General features: G+C 36.1%; 2 protein-coding genes across 2 annotated transcripts in view; both read right to left on the bottom strand.

The window, feature by feature from the left end:
* The window catches only part of Catspere (catsper channel auxiliary subunit epsilon), a 204,918-nt gene that overhangs the window by 112,618 nt on the left and 73,885 nt on the right, over positions 1–18,415 (bottom strand). The window contains exon 7 of the mRNA XM_047519946.1: positions 18,110–18,187. Coding sequence (XP_047375902.1) covers positions 18,110–18,187 — 78 coding nt within the window. The remainder of the gene's footprint in view (positions 1–18,109; positions 18,188–18,415) is intronic.
* Positions 1,966–2,572, bottom strand: LOC124961941 (actin-related protein 2/3 complex subunit 3-like). Its single transcript, XM_047520993.1, has one exon. The coding sequence runs from the start codon at positions 2,515–2,517 to the stop codon at positions 1,981–1,983; it is 537 nt and encodes a 178-aa protein (XP_047376949.1). The 5' UTR covers positions 2,518–2,572; the 3' UTR covers positions 1,966–1,980.

The following is an 18,415-nucleotide window of genomic DNA, read 5'->3' as shown; positions in this document are numbered from 1 at the left end:
TGCAGTCACAGGATCTGGGACCATCTAATAGAAGAATCTAACTTGTTCAGGGAATAAAGAAATAGTGTGGTCCAGGAAGGCCTCCTTAAATAATATACATTTAAGAAATTTGATAGAGAAATGTATGTTTTCCTAGAAAACAATTAATGAATGATAGATATTTTAATTGTTTCTGAAAATCTTATTCACTTTACAGAATTTTATATAGCTATATTTTATGTAACTGTTAAGGCATTCTTAATGTAGCAGAGAGTAAGTTGGAAATAAAATAACACAAGAAAATCATACAACAAAAGACCAAGAAAAAGTCATGTAAACAAACTTAAAAACTTATTTTTCCATTAAGAAGGTTAATTCATGGTCATTCAAGATAATTTCATAAATACAGAAAAAATATTACGTAGAATTTTTCCACAAGTAGGACTATTGTTTTTGATAAGATTCTTGGAAATATGATTACTAAACCAAGTTATAAACACAACTATTGATATGTGTTAAGAATGATTTCTAAAACAATCATGTTAAACTATTTATTACTAGTAATTCATAATAGACTGTTTCACCACACTATTGCCAATGCTTGTATTATTACTATTATTATTATTATTATTATTTTTTTTTTTTTTTTTTTGCGGTACTGGGGATCGAACTCAGGGCCTTGTGCTTGCAAGGCAAGCACTCTACCAGCTGAGCTATCTCCCCAGCCCGTATTATTATTTTAAAAGTATTTTTTTCTATTTGTAACATCAATATGTGATTATACATGTTAAATATGTATAAGAACCTAGCTCTATTCATTTTACTTGCTTTTTCAGCAGCATTTGATACACTGGATTTATCTCCCCATTTGAAACACTCTTATTTGGCTTCCATGTTAGCATTCCCTCCTGCTCTATTGAAGGTTCCCAGCATTCAGTCTTAGATTCCCCTTTCTTCTCTTAGACTCTTTTCCTAGGAGCTCTAATGCATTCACATGGCTTCAAGTACCATATAATTTTTATATGACTCCTCAAATTGTATAGCTAAGATTCCAAGTTTTATACCTAGCTCTATATCCAAGCATCTAATTAGAATCTTAACTATGCTAGTTAGCTTTTCACTTCCTGTGACCAAAATGGTGGAGAAGAAAAACTTAGAGAAGGAAAGAATCATTTTGGCTCATGGTTTCAGAGGAGACAGCCCATTCTCAGCAGGCTCCATGGCTCTGCAGCTGAAGTGAAGCAGAAATTCATGGCCAAGGGCACAGCAGAGGAAAACTTCTCAACTCATGGCAGCCAAAAAGGAGTGTAGAGGAGGAAAGGAACTGGAGAGAAGATAAGCCCCCAGTGACCTACATCCTCCAACCAGTACCCACTTCCAAGCAGTCCATTTAGGCATCAAAGTGTTAATCCACTGATGAGATCACAGTCTTCATGAGCCTATCATCTCCCCAAACCCCACTTCTAAGCACAGGAACCTTTGGGGGAATTTATACATTGAAATCATAATGTTAACCTTAACATATTATTGTCTAACAAGCACTTCAAACATTCAATGTCCAAAACTGAATTTTTGCCTTAAGCCTTTGCCTCGTAAGCCAGCATTTATAAATATTCATTGAATGAATAAAGAAAAAAAATGTCTCACTCAGAGAATAGCTCTCTTATAACACAGCTATGACAGAAGCATTCTAGACATAAGGAACAATAGTTACCAACTCTCTGGAGTGAGAGAGGAATTATTACTCTTTTTTTTTGTTAGAAATTTATTTATTATTATTCATTCTTATTAAGCACCAGCTTAATACTGCAGAAAATTTCAAATCACCTTTCAACAACTCACCCCCACACCCCCAAATTCTTGATCAAGAGCTTTTCAAGTAAAGACATGCTCTCTTCTTTCTTCTGTATAAAACTTTATGAAATAAAGAAAAAGGATTGTATACATCTTGCTGTAAAATGCTGTCCAAGGCGCTGGAGACAGTGGCTGCCCAGGCTCCCTTCACTGCCCAGGTCCTGAAAGACTCTTGTTCATGAACTGTCTTTTCACAAAGCAAGTCCACCACTTGCTGGGTTTATCATTCTGAGGATCAAAAACTTTCTCACAAAGTCTCAGTCCAGTCTCTTGCCTTAGCTGCTGTAGGTAGGCTCGCACGACTTCATCTTCCTGTTTGTTTGCAGGCTTGGCATAAATTGCATTAAGTGGAAAACCAGGCTCTCCAGGAATGGGAAAATTAGTGATTCCCAGGGTATACATTTCTTTCTCACCTTGGCTTTTGGAATTGCACTTTTGGAGTTTCTTTAGACACTCAGAAATGTAGAGGGTGATATATATCAAGGTCCTATCAGCTTCATTCTTAATTTCATAGTTTTTGAAGAACACATTGGCCTTGAAGTAATAGATGGCTTCATCCACAATATCAGTATCTTTTGTCTCTCTGGGGGCAGGTCCTTTGAACTGACTTCTGATAGGCAACAGGGCCATGTTTCCAATGAGTTTGGTGTCAGGGTCCATGAGAGAAGAGTGGTAAGCCGGCATCTTGGTGGCGCCGGGTTTGGACCTAGACGAGCAGGACCTGGTTAAAGTGTGGCGCTTCCGGTCTGGGGACCAGGGCCAGAATTCTTACTCTTAAAGAATAAAAAGAAAGATAATGGTTAGAGGGTCATAGAAGATGATGATGTGTAAGTAAATAAGGTTAAAGAAAAGATGGGCACGGACCACATCATGCCCATTTGGAAAACATTTTGGATTTCATTCTTAGTACTATGGCAAATAATGGAGATATTTTATATAGGATTTTAAGTTAGAACCTGTTCATGGACTTTGAGCCTCCAAATTTGTGAGAAAATAAATCTCTCTTTTTAAAATTTTGTATTTGTTCTTTTAAGTTATACATGACAGTAGAATGCATTTTGATGCATCATATATAAATGGCATATAACTGTCTCATTCTTCTGGTTGTACATGATTTAGAATTACATTGGTTGTGTAATCATATATGCAGATAGCATGGTAAATGTCTGATTCATTCCACCATCTTATTTCCATTGCCCCTCCCTTCCCTTCAACTCCCTTTGTCTAATGCAAAGTAATTCCATTCTTCCTTAACTCCCCACCCCTATTATGAATTAGCATCTGCATACAAGAGAAAACATTCAGACTTTTGTTTTTTGGGATTGGCTTATTTTGCTTAGCATGATATTCTCCAGTTCCACCCATTTATTGGCAAATACCATAATTTCATTCTCTTTACAGCTGAATGATATTCTACTGCATTTTCTTTATCCATTCATCTGTTGAAGGGCATCTAGGTTGGTTCCATAATTTTGCTACTGTGAATTGAGCTGCTATAAACATTGATGTGTGCTGATTTTAAGTCCTTTGGGTACAAACTGAGGAGTTTCTGAGGAATCTTCACATTGCTTTACAGAGTGGTTGCACCAATTTTCAGTCCCACCAGCAATGCACTCACATTCTTGCCAACATTTATTGTTGCTTGTATTCTTGATGATTGCCATTCTGACTGGAGTGAGATGAAATCTTAGGGTAGTTTTAATTTGCACTTCTCTAATTGCTAGAGATGTTGAATATTTTTTCATATGTTTGTTGATTGATAGTATTTCTTCTTCTGTGAAGTGTCTGTTCAGTTCCTTAGCCCATTTATTGATTGAGTTATTTGTTTTTTTGATGTTAAATTATTTGAGTTCTTTATACATCCTGGAGATTAATGCTCTATCTGAGGTGCAAGTGGCAAAGATTTTCTCCCATTTTGTAGGCTCTCTTCATACTCTTGGTTGTTTCCTTTGCTGTGAAGAAGCTTTCTAGTTTAATATAATCCCATTTATTGATTGTTGATTTTACTTCCTGTGCCTTAGGAGTCTTGTTGAGGAATTTGGTGCCTAAACCCATATAATGGAGAGTTGGGTCTACTTTTTCTTCTAGTAGGCACAGTGTCTCTGGTCTAATGCCTAGTTCCTTGATACACCTTGAGTTGGGTTTTGTGCAGGGTGAGAGATAGTGGTTTAATTTCATTTTACCTTGTATGGATTTCCAGTTTTCCCAGCAACATTTGTCAAAGAGGCTATCTTTTCTCCAATGTATGTTTATGGCACCTTTGTCTAATGAGATAACTGTATTTATGTGGGTTTGTCTCTGTGTTTTGTATTCTGTTCCATTGGTCTTTGTGTCTGTTTTGGTGCCAGTACTGGTTGTTTTTGTTACTATAGCTCTGTAGTATACCTTAAGAACTGGTATTGTGATGCCTCTTGCTTCACTTTTCTCACTGAGGATTGCTTTGTCTATTCTATTTGTCTATTGCCTCTTATTTTTTCCATATGAATTTCATGACTACTTTTTTCATTTCTATGAAGAGTTGTCATTGAAATTTTAATAGGAATGGAATTAAATCTGTACAGTGCTTTTGGTAGCATGGCCATTTTGACAATATTAATTCTGCCTATCCAGGAGCATGGGAGGCCTTTCCATCTTCTAAGGTCTTCTTCAGTTTTTTTCTTTAGTGTTCTGTAGTTTTCATTGTAGAGGTCTTTCACCTCTTTTGTTAGATTGATTTCCAAGTATTTTATTTTTTTGAGGCTATTGTGAATGGGGTACTTTTCCTAATATCTCTTTCAGAGGATTCATTACTTATGAAGAGAAATGCATTAGATTTATCAGTGTTGATTGTATATCCTGCTACTTTGCTGAATTCATTCGTTAGTTCTAGAAGATTTTTTGGTGGAATTTTTGGGATCTTCTAAATGTAGCATCATGTCATCAGCAAATAGTGATAGTTTGAGTTCTTCTTTACCTATTTGTATACCTTTAATTTCTTTTGTCTAATTGCTCTGGCTAGAATTTCAAGGACAATGTTGAATAAAAGTGGTGAAAGAGGGCATCCTTGTCTTGTTCCAGTTTTTAGAGGGAATGCTTTCAATTTTCCTCCATTTAGAAAATGTTAGCCTTGGGTTTAGCATATATGGCTTTTATGATGTTGAGGTATATTCCCACTATCCCTAGTTTTTCTAGCATTTTGATCATGAAGTGGTGCTATATTTTGTCAAATACTTTTTCTGCATCTATTGAGATGATCATATGCTTCTAGTTTTTGAGTTTATTGATATGATGAATTACATTTATTGTTTTCCGTATGTTGAACCAACCCTGCATCCCTGGGATGAACCTTTCTTGATTGTGGTGCACTATCTTTTTAATATGTTTTTGTATGTGATTTTCCAGAATTTTATTGAGAATTTTTGCATCTATGTTCATCAGGGATATTGGTCCGAAGTGTTCTTTCCTTGATGTGTCTTGTCTGGTTTTGGTATCAGGGCGATATTAGCCTCATAGAATGAGTTTGGAAGGGTTCCCTATTTTTCTATTTCATGGAATAATTTGAGAAGGATTGGTACTAATTCTTTTTTGAATGTCTTGTAGAACTTGGCTGAGAATCTGTCTAGTCCTGGGCTTTTCTTAATTGGTAGACTTTTGATGGCATTTTCTATTTCATTACTTGAATTGTTCTTTTTAATCATGTGTGACCTCCTGATTCAGTTTAGGTAGGCCATATGTCTCTAGAAATTTGTTTATGTCTTCAATATTTTCTATTTTATTGGAGTGTAAGTTTTCAAAATAGTTTCTAATTATCTTCTGTATTTCAGTTGTGTCTATTGTGATATTTCCTTTTTCATCACGTCTTTCAGTAATTTGGGTTTTCTCTCTTTTTCTCTTCATTAGTGTGCCTAGGGGCTTATCAAATTTTACTTATTTTTTTCAAGGAAACAACTTTTTGCTTTGTCAACTTTTTCAATTTTTTTTGTTTCAATTTCATTGATTTCAGCTCTGATTTTAATTATTTCCTGTCTTCTACTGTTTGGAGTGTTGATTTTGTTCTTCTTTTTCTAGGGCTTTGAGATGCGATGTTAGGTCATTTATTTGTTGATTTTTTATTCTTTTAATAAATGAGCTCAATGCAATGAACTTTCCCCTTAGTACTGCCTTCATAGTGTCCCAGAGATTTTGATATGTTGTGTCAATATTCTCATTTACCTCTAAGTATTTTTTCATTTCATCCTTTATTTCTTCTACTATCCATTGTCATTCAATAGTGTATTATTTATTCTCCACGTGCTAGAGTAGCTTCTATTTTGTATTTTATTATTGATTTCTAATTTTAGTCCATTATGATCTGATAGAATGCAGGGTATTATCTCCATTTTTTTGCATTTACTAAGAGTTACTTTGTGGCATAAGATATGTTTTATTTTAGAGAAGGATGCATGTGCTTCTGAGGGAAAAAAATGTATTCACTCATTGACGGATGAAATATTCTATATATGTCTGTAAAGTCTAAATAATTGATTATTTTATTTAGTTCTATAGTTTCTTTATTTAGTTTTTGTTTAGAAAATCTGTCCAGTAGTGAGAGATGGGTGTTAAAGTCACCCAATATTATTGTGTTGCGGTCTATTTGATTCTTGAAATTGAGAATTGTTTGTTTAACATACATAGATGCTCCATTGGTTAGGGTATAAATATTTACAATCATTACATCTTGCTGATGTATAATTCCCTTCAGTAGAATGAAATGACCTTCTTTGTCCCTTCTGATTAACTTTGGCTTGAAGTCTACTTTATCTGAAAAGAAGATGGAAATCCTTGCTTGTTTACACAGTCCATATGAGTGATATGTTTCTTTCCCAACCTTTCACCTTCATCCTGTGAATGGCTTTACCTGAGGTGAGTCTCTTAGAGACAGCATATTGTTGGGTCTTGGTTTTTAATCCAATATGCAAGTCTATGTCTTTTGATTGATGAGTTTAGGCCATCACATTCAAGGTTAATATTGAAATATGATTTGTATTCTGGGTCATTTTGGTTTATTTCTGGTTTTTAATTTGATTTAGTTTCTCCTTTGACTATTCCTTTAGTGTAGTTCCTCCCTTTGCTTGTGTTCACTTTTTTTTTTTAACTTCTTCCTTATGGAATATTTTGTTGCGAATGTTCTGTAGTGCAGGCTTTCTAATTGTGAATTCTTTTAACTTTTATTTATCATGGAAGATTTTTATTTCATCTTTAAATCAGAAACTTAATTTTGCTGGATATAAAATTCTTGTTTGGCATCCATTTTCTTTCAGAGCTTGAAATATGTTGTTCCATGACCTCCTGGCTTTGAGAGTCTGGGTTGAGAAATCAGTTGAGATCAGAACTGGTTTTCCCCTATATGTAATTTGCTTTTTTTCTCTCATGGACTTTAAGATTTTTATCCTTATTCTGCATTTTAGTAATTCTCATTATAATGTGTCTTGTGGGTATGCTGTAATTGTACATTTGGAGTCCTGTAAGCCTCCTGTATTTGATTTTACAGATCATTCTTTAGGTTTGGAAATTTTTTGATATTATGTCATTAAAAAATTGTGCATTCCTTTGGTTTGTATCTCTGATCCTTCATCTATCCCCAAAACTCTTAAAGTTGATCTTTTCATGTTATCCCATAATTATTTGAAGTTCTATTCATGAATTCTTACCATCTTTTCTGCATGATCAACTTTATTTTCAATATTAAATATTTTGTCTTCATTACCTGAAGTTCTGTCTTCCAAATGGTCTAGTCTGTTGGTAATGCTTTCCTTTGAATTTATAATTTGGCTTTTGATTCCTTCATTTTGAGAATTTCTGCTTTTTTTTTCCTTCACAATTTCTAACACTTCATTGAAATAATCTTTCACTTCCTGTTTTTTCTCTTTGATTTCACTCTTTATACTATCCTTTACTTCAAAGATCAGTTTAACTATGAACATTCTAAACTCCTTCTTGGACATTTCTTCTGCTGTGTTGTCAGTGGATTCTCTTATTGGGGCATCTTGGTTTGTTTGGGGCACTTTGTTCCCTTGTTTTTTTTATGTTGCTTGTGTGATTTCCCATCTAATTGTATGGAACTGGGCAGTACAGATTCTACTCTGTAGATCTATATTATCTCTGAAGATTTCTAGTATCCCACCTTAAAGAGGGAGACCAATATCAACAGTGCCCAGTGAGTAAGAGTAAGAATACATATAAAGTGAAAAAAATTAAAAATATGAGAATATACTGCAAAACACCATGAATATATCACTGTCCTCAACAAACTGATGCACAAAAAACACCCTGCTCCAAATATGGTGGAGAGAGATGCCAGAAAAGAAAAAAACTAAAAATAAAATAAATCTTGATGGAAAATTGAACTGTCTCTGCCAGTGTCCAAAAGTTTCTCAGCCCTGTCTCTGACTTCCCACAAGACTGCCTGCCCCAGAGAGGCCCTAGCAGACCCAGTCACTATCCCACCAATCTGGGCCTCAGATGTCCTGGGTTTGGCCATGTGGCAGTCCAAAGATCTCAATGCCACTGGAATTTGGAGAAAGACCACCAGGGATGAGCAACCCTGAGAGGCAGCAAGAAGCATTCCCAGGAGGAAGATCCCAGGTCCAGGCAAACCCATAGGCACCCTGACACTGAATCTCCAAGATGGTGGTGGCAGCAAACCCACTGGCACCCCAAAACCCAGGCTCTGGCTGGCATCTCAAAATGGATGCTACTGTGTGCAATCAAACCTGGAGTCTCCCTGGCAGTGGATCTCCGGGCGATGGTAGAAGTGGTGGGGGGAGGTCGGTGGCAGCAAGCAGGGGTCAGCAGCAGCCGTAGTGGTTGGTGGCATTGGCAGCAGGTGGGGGATCAGTGGTAGCAGTGGTGGTGATGGCAGCTGTGGCTGCAGCTGCAGTGGAACCAGAGAGAAGATTTGCGGGTGACCTCAGGGGAGTGGCAGCAGCTTTGACAGCAGCGGTACTGGTGGCAGCAGCAGCATCAGTGGCAGCAGTGTAGATGGTAGCTGCACCTTGTGAAAGGACCTCTGGTGTCTGAGGAAGTATCAACAGCAGCAGTGGCTCCTGGAGAAAAGACCTCCGTGCACCTGTGGCTGGAACAGTGGCATTAGGGACAACTGTGCCCGGAGAGAAATCATCCGGGCAATAACAGCGGTGCCTGAGACAGTGGCAACCAGAGGAAAGATCTCCGGGTGTATGTGGCAGCAACCTCAGGGGCAGTTGCACCCTGCCCCAAGAGAAGACCTCCAGGCAACGGCAGCAGTGTCTGTGGCCAATTTTATTTATTTATTAAAAGAAACAACTTTTAGTTTCATTGATATTTTAGATTGTTATTTTGTTGTTGTTGTTGTTTCATTTTCATTGATATCAGCTCTGATTTTAATTATTTCCTGTCTTCTACTGCTTTTGGTGTTGATTTTTTTTCCTGGACTTTGAGATGTAATGTGAGGTTATTTATTTGATGACTCTCTAACCTTTTAATGAGTGAGATCAATGCAAGGAACTTTCCTCTTAGAACCTCCTTCGTAGTGTCCCAGAGATTTTGATACGTTGTGTTTCTAGTCTCATTTACCTCCAAGTATTTTCTTATTCCATCCCTGATTTCTTCTACTATCCATTTGTCATTCAATACTGTATTCTTTAGTATCCAGGTGTTAGAATAGCTTGTTTTTAATTTTATTATTGATTTTTAATTTCATTCCAATGCAAGGCATTATCTCTATCTTTTTTTTTTTTTTTTGTATTGCTAAGAGTTGTTTTGTGGCCTAAATATAGTCCATTTAGATAAGGATCTGTATGCTGCTGAGAAGAAAGTATATTCAGTCATGGATGGATGAAATATTCTATATATGTTTCTTAAGGCTAAATGATTAATTGTAGTTCTATAGCTTCTTTATTTAATTTTTGTTTGGAGGATCTATCCAGTAGTAAGATAGGTGTGTTAAAGTCACCCAGTACTATTGTGTTGTGGTCTATTTGATTCTTGATATTGAGAAGGTTTGTTTGATGTACATAGATGCTCCATTGTTTCAAGCATAAATATTTATGAGTATTATGTCTCATTGATGTATGATTCCCTTAAGCAAAATGGAATGTCCTTCTTTGTCCCTTATGATTACCTCTGGCTTGAAGTCCACTTTATGTGATATGAGGATAGAAACCCTACTTGTTCATGAGAGTCATGTGAATAATATGTTTCTTTTCCCTTTCACCTTCAGTGTCTGTAGATGTCTTTGCCTATGAGGTGAGTCTCTTGGAGATAGCATATTGTTGGGTCTTGTTTTTTAATCCAATCTGCCAGTCTCTGTCTTTTAATTGATGAGTTTAGGCCATTTATATTCAATATTATTATTAAGAAGTGATTTTATTCCCTGTTATTTTGAATTATTTCTGGTTTTTAACTTGAATTAGTTTCTTCTTTGATTGACTATTTTTCTGGTGTAGTTCCACCCTATGCAGGTTTTCACTTTTATTTTTCACGAAATATTTTATCGAGTACATTTTGTAGTGCAGGCTTTCTAGTTGTGAATTCTTTAAACTTATGTTTATCATGAAAGGTTTTTATTTCATCATCAATTCTGAAAGCTTAATTTTGCTGGGTATGGCATTCTTTGCTGGCATAATTTTCTTTCAGAGCTTGGTATATATTTTTCCAAGACTTCCTAACTTTGAGGATCTGGGTTGAGACATCAGCTGGGATCTGGATTGGCTTCCCCCTACATGTGACCTATTGATTTTCTCTGGCAGCCTTTAAGATTCTATCCTTATTCTGTATGGTAGGCATTTTCAAAATCATGCACCTTGGTGTGTGTCTGTTGTAATTTTGTATATTGGGGTCCTGTAAGCTTCCTGTATTTGATTTTTCATTTCATTCTTTCAGGTTGGGAAAATTTCTGATATTGTTTCTTTGAGAAGATTGAGCATTCCTCTGATTTGTATCTTTGAGTCTTCATTTATCCAAAATATCTTAAATTTGGTCTTTTCAGGTTATCCCATATGTCTTGGAAGTTCTGTTCATGTTCAACTTTATTTTCAAGATTATGTATTTTGTCTTCATTTCCTGAAACTCTGTCTTCCAAGTTGTCTAGTCTGTTAGTGATGCTTTCCATTGAAATTTTAATTTAGTTTATTGATTCCTTCATTTTGAGGACCTCTGCTTTATTTTATATTCAGAATCTGTGTCTCTTTATTGAAGTGATCTTTCTCTTCCTGTATTTTATCTCTGATTTCACTCCTTACATCATCTTTTACCTTGCAGATCAGTTTACCTATGTATGTTCCGAACTCCTCCTCTGACATTTCTTCCACTACAGTATTGATGGATTCTGTAACTGAAGTATCTTGGATTGTTTGGAAGGATTTGTTCCCTTGCTTTTTGATGTCATTTGTGTATTTCCCCATCTAACAGCATGATCTGATACTGTAGAGTTTCTACCCTGGGAACTTTTAGTGTCTCTGAAAGTTTCTAGTACCTCACCATTTAGGGGAAGACAAATAATAACAATAACTGATGCAAACAATATACATTAAATTAATAGTTCCTGCTATGATGTCTACAATGTTGATTGTCACAATAAACGGAAATGATATGATCAGTTATTACCTACAATAAAAACAGTAAGTTTGCAAAAGGGTTTACAATTTTTAATGGTGGACAGGGAGAGAACAGTAGTGATGTAGGATGTGATGATTATGAGGGAGGAGGAAAGCAGTAAAAAAATCAAAGGAAGAGTGAAAGAACAATAGAGATTGGCTGTTAGAAGAAAAGGGAGAAAGAGAATCAAGGGAAAGAGATAAGTTAGAGAAAATATATATAAAGAAAAAATGTAAAAAATTAAAAATAAATATAAAAGAATACAAAAAATCCCTGAAATAAACTACTCAAACATCCTTGTCCTCCAAAAACTGATCCATGAAAAATAACTGACTTCAAAAATGCTAGAAAGAAAAAAAAAACCAAATATGAATATGAATAAATATCCATGGATCATTAAGGTCACAATTAAACAGAGAAGAAGAAAAAAAGGTCTAGATGAAAAGTAAAAGAATTGTTACCTCAGGAGTTCAAAAGATTCTCAGCTAACTTCTCAGCAGTGTTAGGTGAGGTTGTGTGGAGTGTGATCCTGGCTTCACCCTCAGTTGGTTGTTGGAGTGAAAGAGGTAATCCCATAAACTGAACCCCTGGAGGCAGGGTTTAGGCTTTGTTATGCTCCAGATTCTTTGCTGAATGCCAATTGGTCTGGAGATTTTAAGTCCATGACTCTCCAGGGACCAGCAATTGCCAGTCTATTCTGAAAGACTGCACCCCAGGGATCTCCCATGGGATCCACTTGTATCATAGAGGACCCAATTCTTTGTTCACTAGGTTATCTGCAGACTCCATCTTTCATGGTCTTGGGTTCAGTCTCCAAACTCAACCTCTCCCACCCCTGCCCTTTCAAATTCCCACCCAGGTACAACTCTTCCTGTCAGTTCTGCAAGCACCTGGATTGGAGGGGGAAGGAGATAGGTGGGTGGGTCTCCTGTGTAAACCTCTTTCCACGTTTGATTTTATCTTGGTCATTTAGTCACATACTATGTTGTGCAGTGTGGGCTTGCCAGGCCTATATTTTGGGCCAAACTGGAGTTTGCCAGAAATCCATTCCCCTGCCTGCCTGCCCCAACACTGCAGTAGAAAAATTATTCTTTCCTCTTTCCTCTGAATGCAGCTAGGAGAGATGGAGCTTCTTTTCCACACAAGACAAGTATATTGTGCAGAATGTCTTTCAGCTTAGTCGGGCTGTGCCTTTGATCTCTAAACTCTCCATACCCAGACATGCTTCTGGCCTCCTAAAAGTGTGGATCCTTTAATTCACTCATCCTTCCACTTTGCTCATGGAGGCACCGCTCTGACTGTCTTCCTAATTTTATTATATCCAACCTTCTGAGTTCCTGATCTGCTTTGAATGCCCAGTATTAAATTCCAGTAAAGTCTGTGCCCCGCCCCCACCATGGTTTCACACCATGGAGCAGCCAGGAAAGTGACCTTCTCTTTTCCACTGTCTTGAACTGCCCCCTGAAAAATATCTTATTTTATGCCGGTCAGTTCATGGTATTTTGTTGTGGCATCCCAAGTAGACTAATATATAATATATATTGAAAATTAAAAACTAAGTAAATGGATGGCAGGTGTTGAATGGCTTATTTTTCACCACTGAAGTAAATTACAGATAAGCGAGTAAGGAGGCTAGAATGTTTGATGTGATAATAGGTTGAATTGGACACATCCTGTTTAGCTTAACATAAATACAAATGATTACCTATAGAAATACTTAATGATGTGTAGGTATACATGCATATATTAGCCTACACACATATGGTTCCTTGCTCTGACAGTTGAGAAGGAAAAACAACCAAACAATAATGAGCACACCTAGATCTTGGTGTCTAATACCATTTTAAGGATAGGCTTGGAGCACCTTCCAGGGCCAAAAAGTAAAGTATTAAAAACAAACAAACAAAATGAAACCATCATGATGATGGGAGTATTTCCAATGGATACAGGGGCTAACTGAGTTCTCCATAAACAAGATAGCATTAGGTTATAACACAAAAGATAAATATATGGATCCATATTGATAGATGATTGAATAAATAAATCAGGGATGAGACAAGTCTTCCATGCAGAAGAATTTTTAAAAAAATTATGTAGATATTTGTTCCTTAAGAAGGTGGAGTGTAACTGTGCAAAGTGAATTACTCCCAAGGAGAACAAAGTGGAAAGCAAGAATAAAGAGCAACTTTCCATTAGAATAACACTACTTCAAGGCAGGTAATGCAAGGATAAGAAATGTTCCCCACCCCCCAAAGCTCCTGTTAATGCAGGAATATTCAGAGGTGAATAATTAGATCTTTAGAGCTAAGACCTAATCAATCTATCCTAGTTTAAATGGACTGGCAGGTAACTATAGGCAGATGCGACATAGGTGGACAGGGCTGGTCACTGGGAGCATGCCCTGGAAGGATGCGCTACCCTGTGGCATTTTCCTCCTCTCTGCTTCCTGATTCCACCATGAGTTGAGGGACTGTCCTCTGACGGGCCATTCCCCTACGATGTGCTACCTCACCTAGCGCCCAGGCAATGGAGTTGGCCATCTGTAGACTAAGACTTCTAAAACCATAAAGCCCAAATAAACTTTTCTTCCTCTAAGTTGTTCTTGTTGGGTATTTTGGTCACAGCAATGAAAAAGCAAACTAAAACAGCTAACATCAACAGGGATATGCCATCTTGATAGGCACTTACGATAAGATATGATAAGAATGGCACTTTACTTCTATAATCGTACTCCCTGAAACATAGAATTCCAGTCTAATTATGGGAAAAGCTTCAGACAATCCCAATTTATTGATATTCTACAAAGTACCTGGCTAGCAATCCCAAAAATTCAAAGTAATAAAAAATTAGGAAAGTCTAGAAACTGTCCAAACCAAGAAAAGTCTAAGGACAACTAAATGTAATGTGCTATTGTGAATGGGATTCTGGAACATAAAATTAATATTAGGGAAATAATTGTGATCAAAGTCAAACTTAATGAGATAGAGAATAAAAAAATACAAAGAATAAATGCAGCAAGGAATTGGTTCTTTGAAAAGATAAAGAATATTGATAAGCTGTAATCAAACTGCCCCCCAAAATGAAAGAAAATTCAAGTCAACAAAATTTGAGATGAGATATCACCACAGACATTTCTGAAATCCAGTAGAACATTAGAAACTATTTTGAAAACTTATACTCCAATAAATTGGAAAATGTAGAAGATATTAAAAAATTTCTAGACAGATATGACCCACCCAGAGTGAACCAGGAAGAAATAGGAAACTTAAACAGACCAATATAAGCAATGAGATTGAAGCAATATAGAAAGCCTTCCCACAAAGAAAAGTCCAGGACCAGACAGATTCTCAGCTGAGTTCTATTAAACCTTTAAAGAAGAATTAACATCAATCCTCCTAAAATTATTTTATGAAATAGAAAGGTAGGGCACACTCCTAAATTCATTTGATGGAGTTAGTAGCACCCTAATACCAAAACTAGATGAAGACACATGAAAGAAAGAAAACCAATATCCCTAATGAACATAGATGTAAAAATCCTTCATAAAATATTAATAATCCATATTCAAAAACATGTACTCCATGATCAAGTAAGTTAGTTTCATCCAAGGGATGCAGATTTGGTTCAAAATACATAAATCAATAAATATAATTCATCAAATAAATAGGATTAAGGACAAGAACCACATGATTATCTCAGATGCAGAAAAAGCCTTCATCAAAATCCAGCACCCACGGATGCTAAAAACACTAAAGAAACTAGGGGTAGAAGGAAACTACCTCAATATCATAAAAGCTACATATAATAAATCCAAACCAACATCATACTGAATGGAGAAAAACTGAAAGCATTTACCTTAAAATCAGGGACAAGAGAAGGATGTCCACTGTCACCACTCCTGTTCAATATAGTTATTGACATTCTAGCCAGAACAACCAGGCAAGAGAATGAAATTAAAAGGATACAAATAGGAAAAGAAGTCAGACAATCTCTGTTTGCTGATGACATAATCCTAAACATGATTTGCTGATAAGCAAATCCAGTAATGTAGCAGTATATAAGATCAACATATCAAAATCCATAGCCCATGGCTTTCTTATACTTTAAGAATAAATCTTGGGGCTGGGGAGATAGCTCAGTCGGTAGAGTGCTTGCTTTGTAAGCACAAGGCTCTGGGTTCGATCCCCAGCACCCCCCAAAAAAATCTTCTAAATAACAAACAAGAAGACTACTCCATTTACTCCATTCACAATAACCTCAACAAAACAAAACCAACCAACCAAACAAACACCTTCGGAATAAAACTAATGAGGTAAAGAACCTCTATAATGAAAATGATAAAATGATGAAGAAATTAATAGAAGACCTTAGAAGATGGAAAGACCTCCCATGCTCTTAGGCAGAATTAATATTGTCAAAATGGTCATATTACCCAAAGCAATATACAGATTCAATGCAATTCCCATCAAAATGACCAATGACATTCTTTATAGAACTAGAAAACAAAAAACAGTTCTAAAAATCCTATGGAAGAATAAAAAAACCCAGAACAGCCAAAGCAATACCACATTTAAAAGGATTGATGCTAGAGCATCTCAAATTGTACTATAGGGCAGTAGTAAACAAACAAAACAAAAAACAGCATGGTATTGGCACCAAAACAGACTTAAAGATCAATAGAAGACACAGAGACTATCCCACATGGATAGAGTCATGTGAACCTTGACAAAGGTTCCAGAAGGACATGTTGGAGAAAAGACATGTTGGTTCTGGGAAAATTGAATATCTGTATATAGAAGAATGAGACTAGATTCCCATCTCTCACTTTGCACTAACATCAACTCAAAAATCTAGGAATTAGACAAGGGGGTAGTACTCATCCATAAAGAAGAATGAAATTATGGCATATGCTGGTAAATGGATGGAACTGAAGACTATCACGGTAAGTGAAATAAGTCAATCCCCAAAAGTCAACGGTTGATATATAGAAGCTAACGTAAAATAAGGGTGGGATCAGAGAGGAAGAGAGAGGAAAAGGAAAAAAAAAGGGAGAGGGAATTTCATCAAAATAGAGGAGAACTCAGTAGAATAGATGAAGGGAATTAAGGGGGAAGAGGGAGGCATGGGGTATGGTGAAATGAATCTAACCAAACTTTGTAAGTGAATGCATGAATATAGCACAATGAATTCCAACATCAAATTTTATCCAGAAGATATTAATTTTAGGGCTTGGGAGATAGCTCAGTTGGTAAAGTGCTTGCCTTACAAGCACAGGGTCCTGGGTTCGATCCCCAGCACCAAAAAAAAAAAAAAAAGATATTAATTTTAAAAAATACTATAAATAAATTGCAGAGATTAGTAGAGAGGAGGGAGGGGAACAGGTAGAGTGAGGGAGGGGGGAAGTACTAGGGACTGAATTTTGTGATTATGTCAGAATGTATCCTAATGTCTTACATAACTAAAAAGAATTAATAAAAATTTACATCTAGACAAGCATAAGATGACTGAAGAAAACAAAAGACAAAGAAAAACATTTAAGTAGCCAGAGGGAAACAAAGATGGATTATTACTTTATTTATTCACCTCTTGGAACCTGCTGCCTATCTTCTTTTATTCCCACTTTTTAATCTAGCCATTGCTTCGGCAGCAACCTTTGACCAGGAGGGAGCGGGAGCTTTTCTGTTACTTTGTGAAGCTAACACTGAGGTATATTCTGTTCCTTTGGTGGATAATTTCAAGATATATTCTGCATGACTCCTTGGAGGAACTCGGTGAGACTCTGTTCTGATGGTCTACAGTAGTGATAGCCTAAAAACTAGATTTCCAGGGGGCTGGAGGCTAGAGTACTTGCCTAGTATGTGCAAGGTCCTGGGTTCAATCTCTTGCACCACAAAAACAAAAAACAAAAAACAAACAAAAAACCAGGAACAATATTTCTCTGTTTTTAAAAAATATATTTTTAGTTGTAGATGGACACAACCTATATTGTATTTATTTATTTTTATGTGGTGCTAAGGATTGAATCCAGTGCCTCATACATGGTATGCAAGTGCTCTACCACTGAGCTGCAACCCCAGCCCAATAACTATATTCCTTTCCTTTCCTGTTACACTTCTCTTGAGCCTAACCTAAAACACTTTTGAAGGTGTCACAGGCTGAAAGACAATTTCCTAAGACAGGGAAACAATGAAGTCTCAAAAGACAAAAACTGCCAACAGGCAATAAAAGAAAGGAAATAAAATAGGGAGAACAAAACTTAAAGCAAAAAATAAGAATATATCAGTAACTATATTAAATGAAAAGGGACTTAATGATCTAATTAATGATAGTTAATGCTGGTCAAGATAAAAACATGAAAAAACCTTTATGGTGTTTAGGGGACATTTGTTGAAAATATAAGCATACAGAAAGATGGAAGAGAAAGCAGGGCTGGGTGTGGTGGCATATGCCTGTAATTGGCTTGGGAGGTTGCAGCAGAAGAATCTCAAGTTCAAAGCCAGCCTCACAAACTTAGCAAGACCGTGTCTCAAAATAAATAAAAAACAAATTAATAATAAGGCTGGGTGTGTGCCTCAGTGGTTAAGAACCCTGGGTTCGATCTCTGTACAAAAAAAAAAAAAAAAAAGAAAGGAAAAAGAAAAGAAAAAAAAGCAGGAATAATGACAATAATGTTTCCACCTACCAGTGAGGGTTCTTCTGCATTGCGTAGTATCTCATCAGGCTCTGAACTTTCTGGATCATATACCCATATTATGACAGTCTAGAAAAGAAAATGTTTTTGCATTTCTTTACATTTTGTACATATTTAGCTTTTTAGTTATAGCAAAAAAAATCACAAAGATATTTTTGTTTATTTAAAAAATTTGGATTATTCCATTAAAAAAAAAATCCAAAGCAGTGTTTAAAAACTGAAACAAGTCAAAGACCTATAGAGGGTTAAAAATATACCTCTAAGTCCTTAACTAACTAATGTTAAAATTCATACAAA

This window comes from Sciurus carolinensis, chromosome 12, assembly GCF_902686445.1.
Source record: "Sciurus carolinensis chromosome 12, mSciCar1.2, whole genome shotgun sequence".
Taxonomy (NCBI): domain Eukaryota; kingdom Metazoa; phylum Chordata; class Mammalia; order Rodentia; family Sciuridae; genus Sciurus; species Sciurus carolinensis.
Note: the sequence above shows the minus strand (reverse complement) of the source record. Positions and strands in the feature narration are given on the sequence as shown.

What these genes read in the sequence shown, in the direction of transcription:
- LOC124961941 (XM_047520993.1), bottom strand. Translation starts at nt 2,517, where the DNA reads ATGCCGGCTTACCACTCTTCTCTCATGGACCCTGACACCAAACTCATT.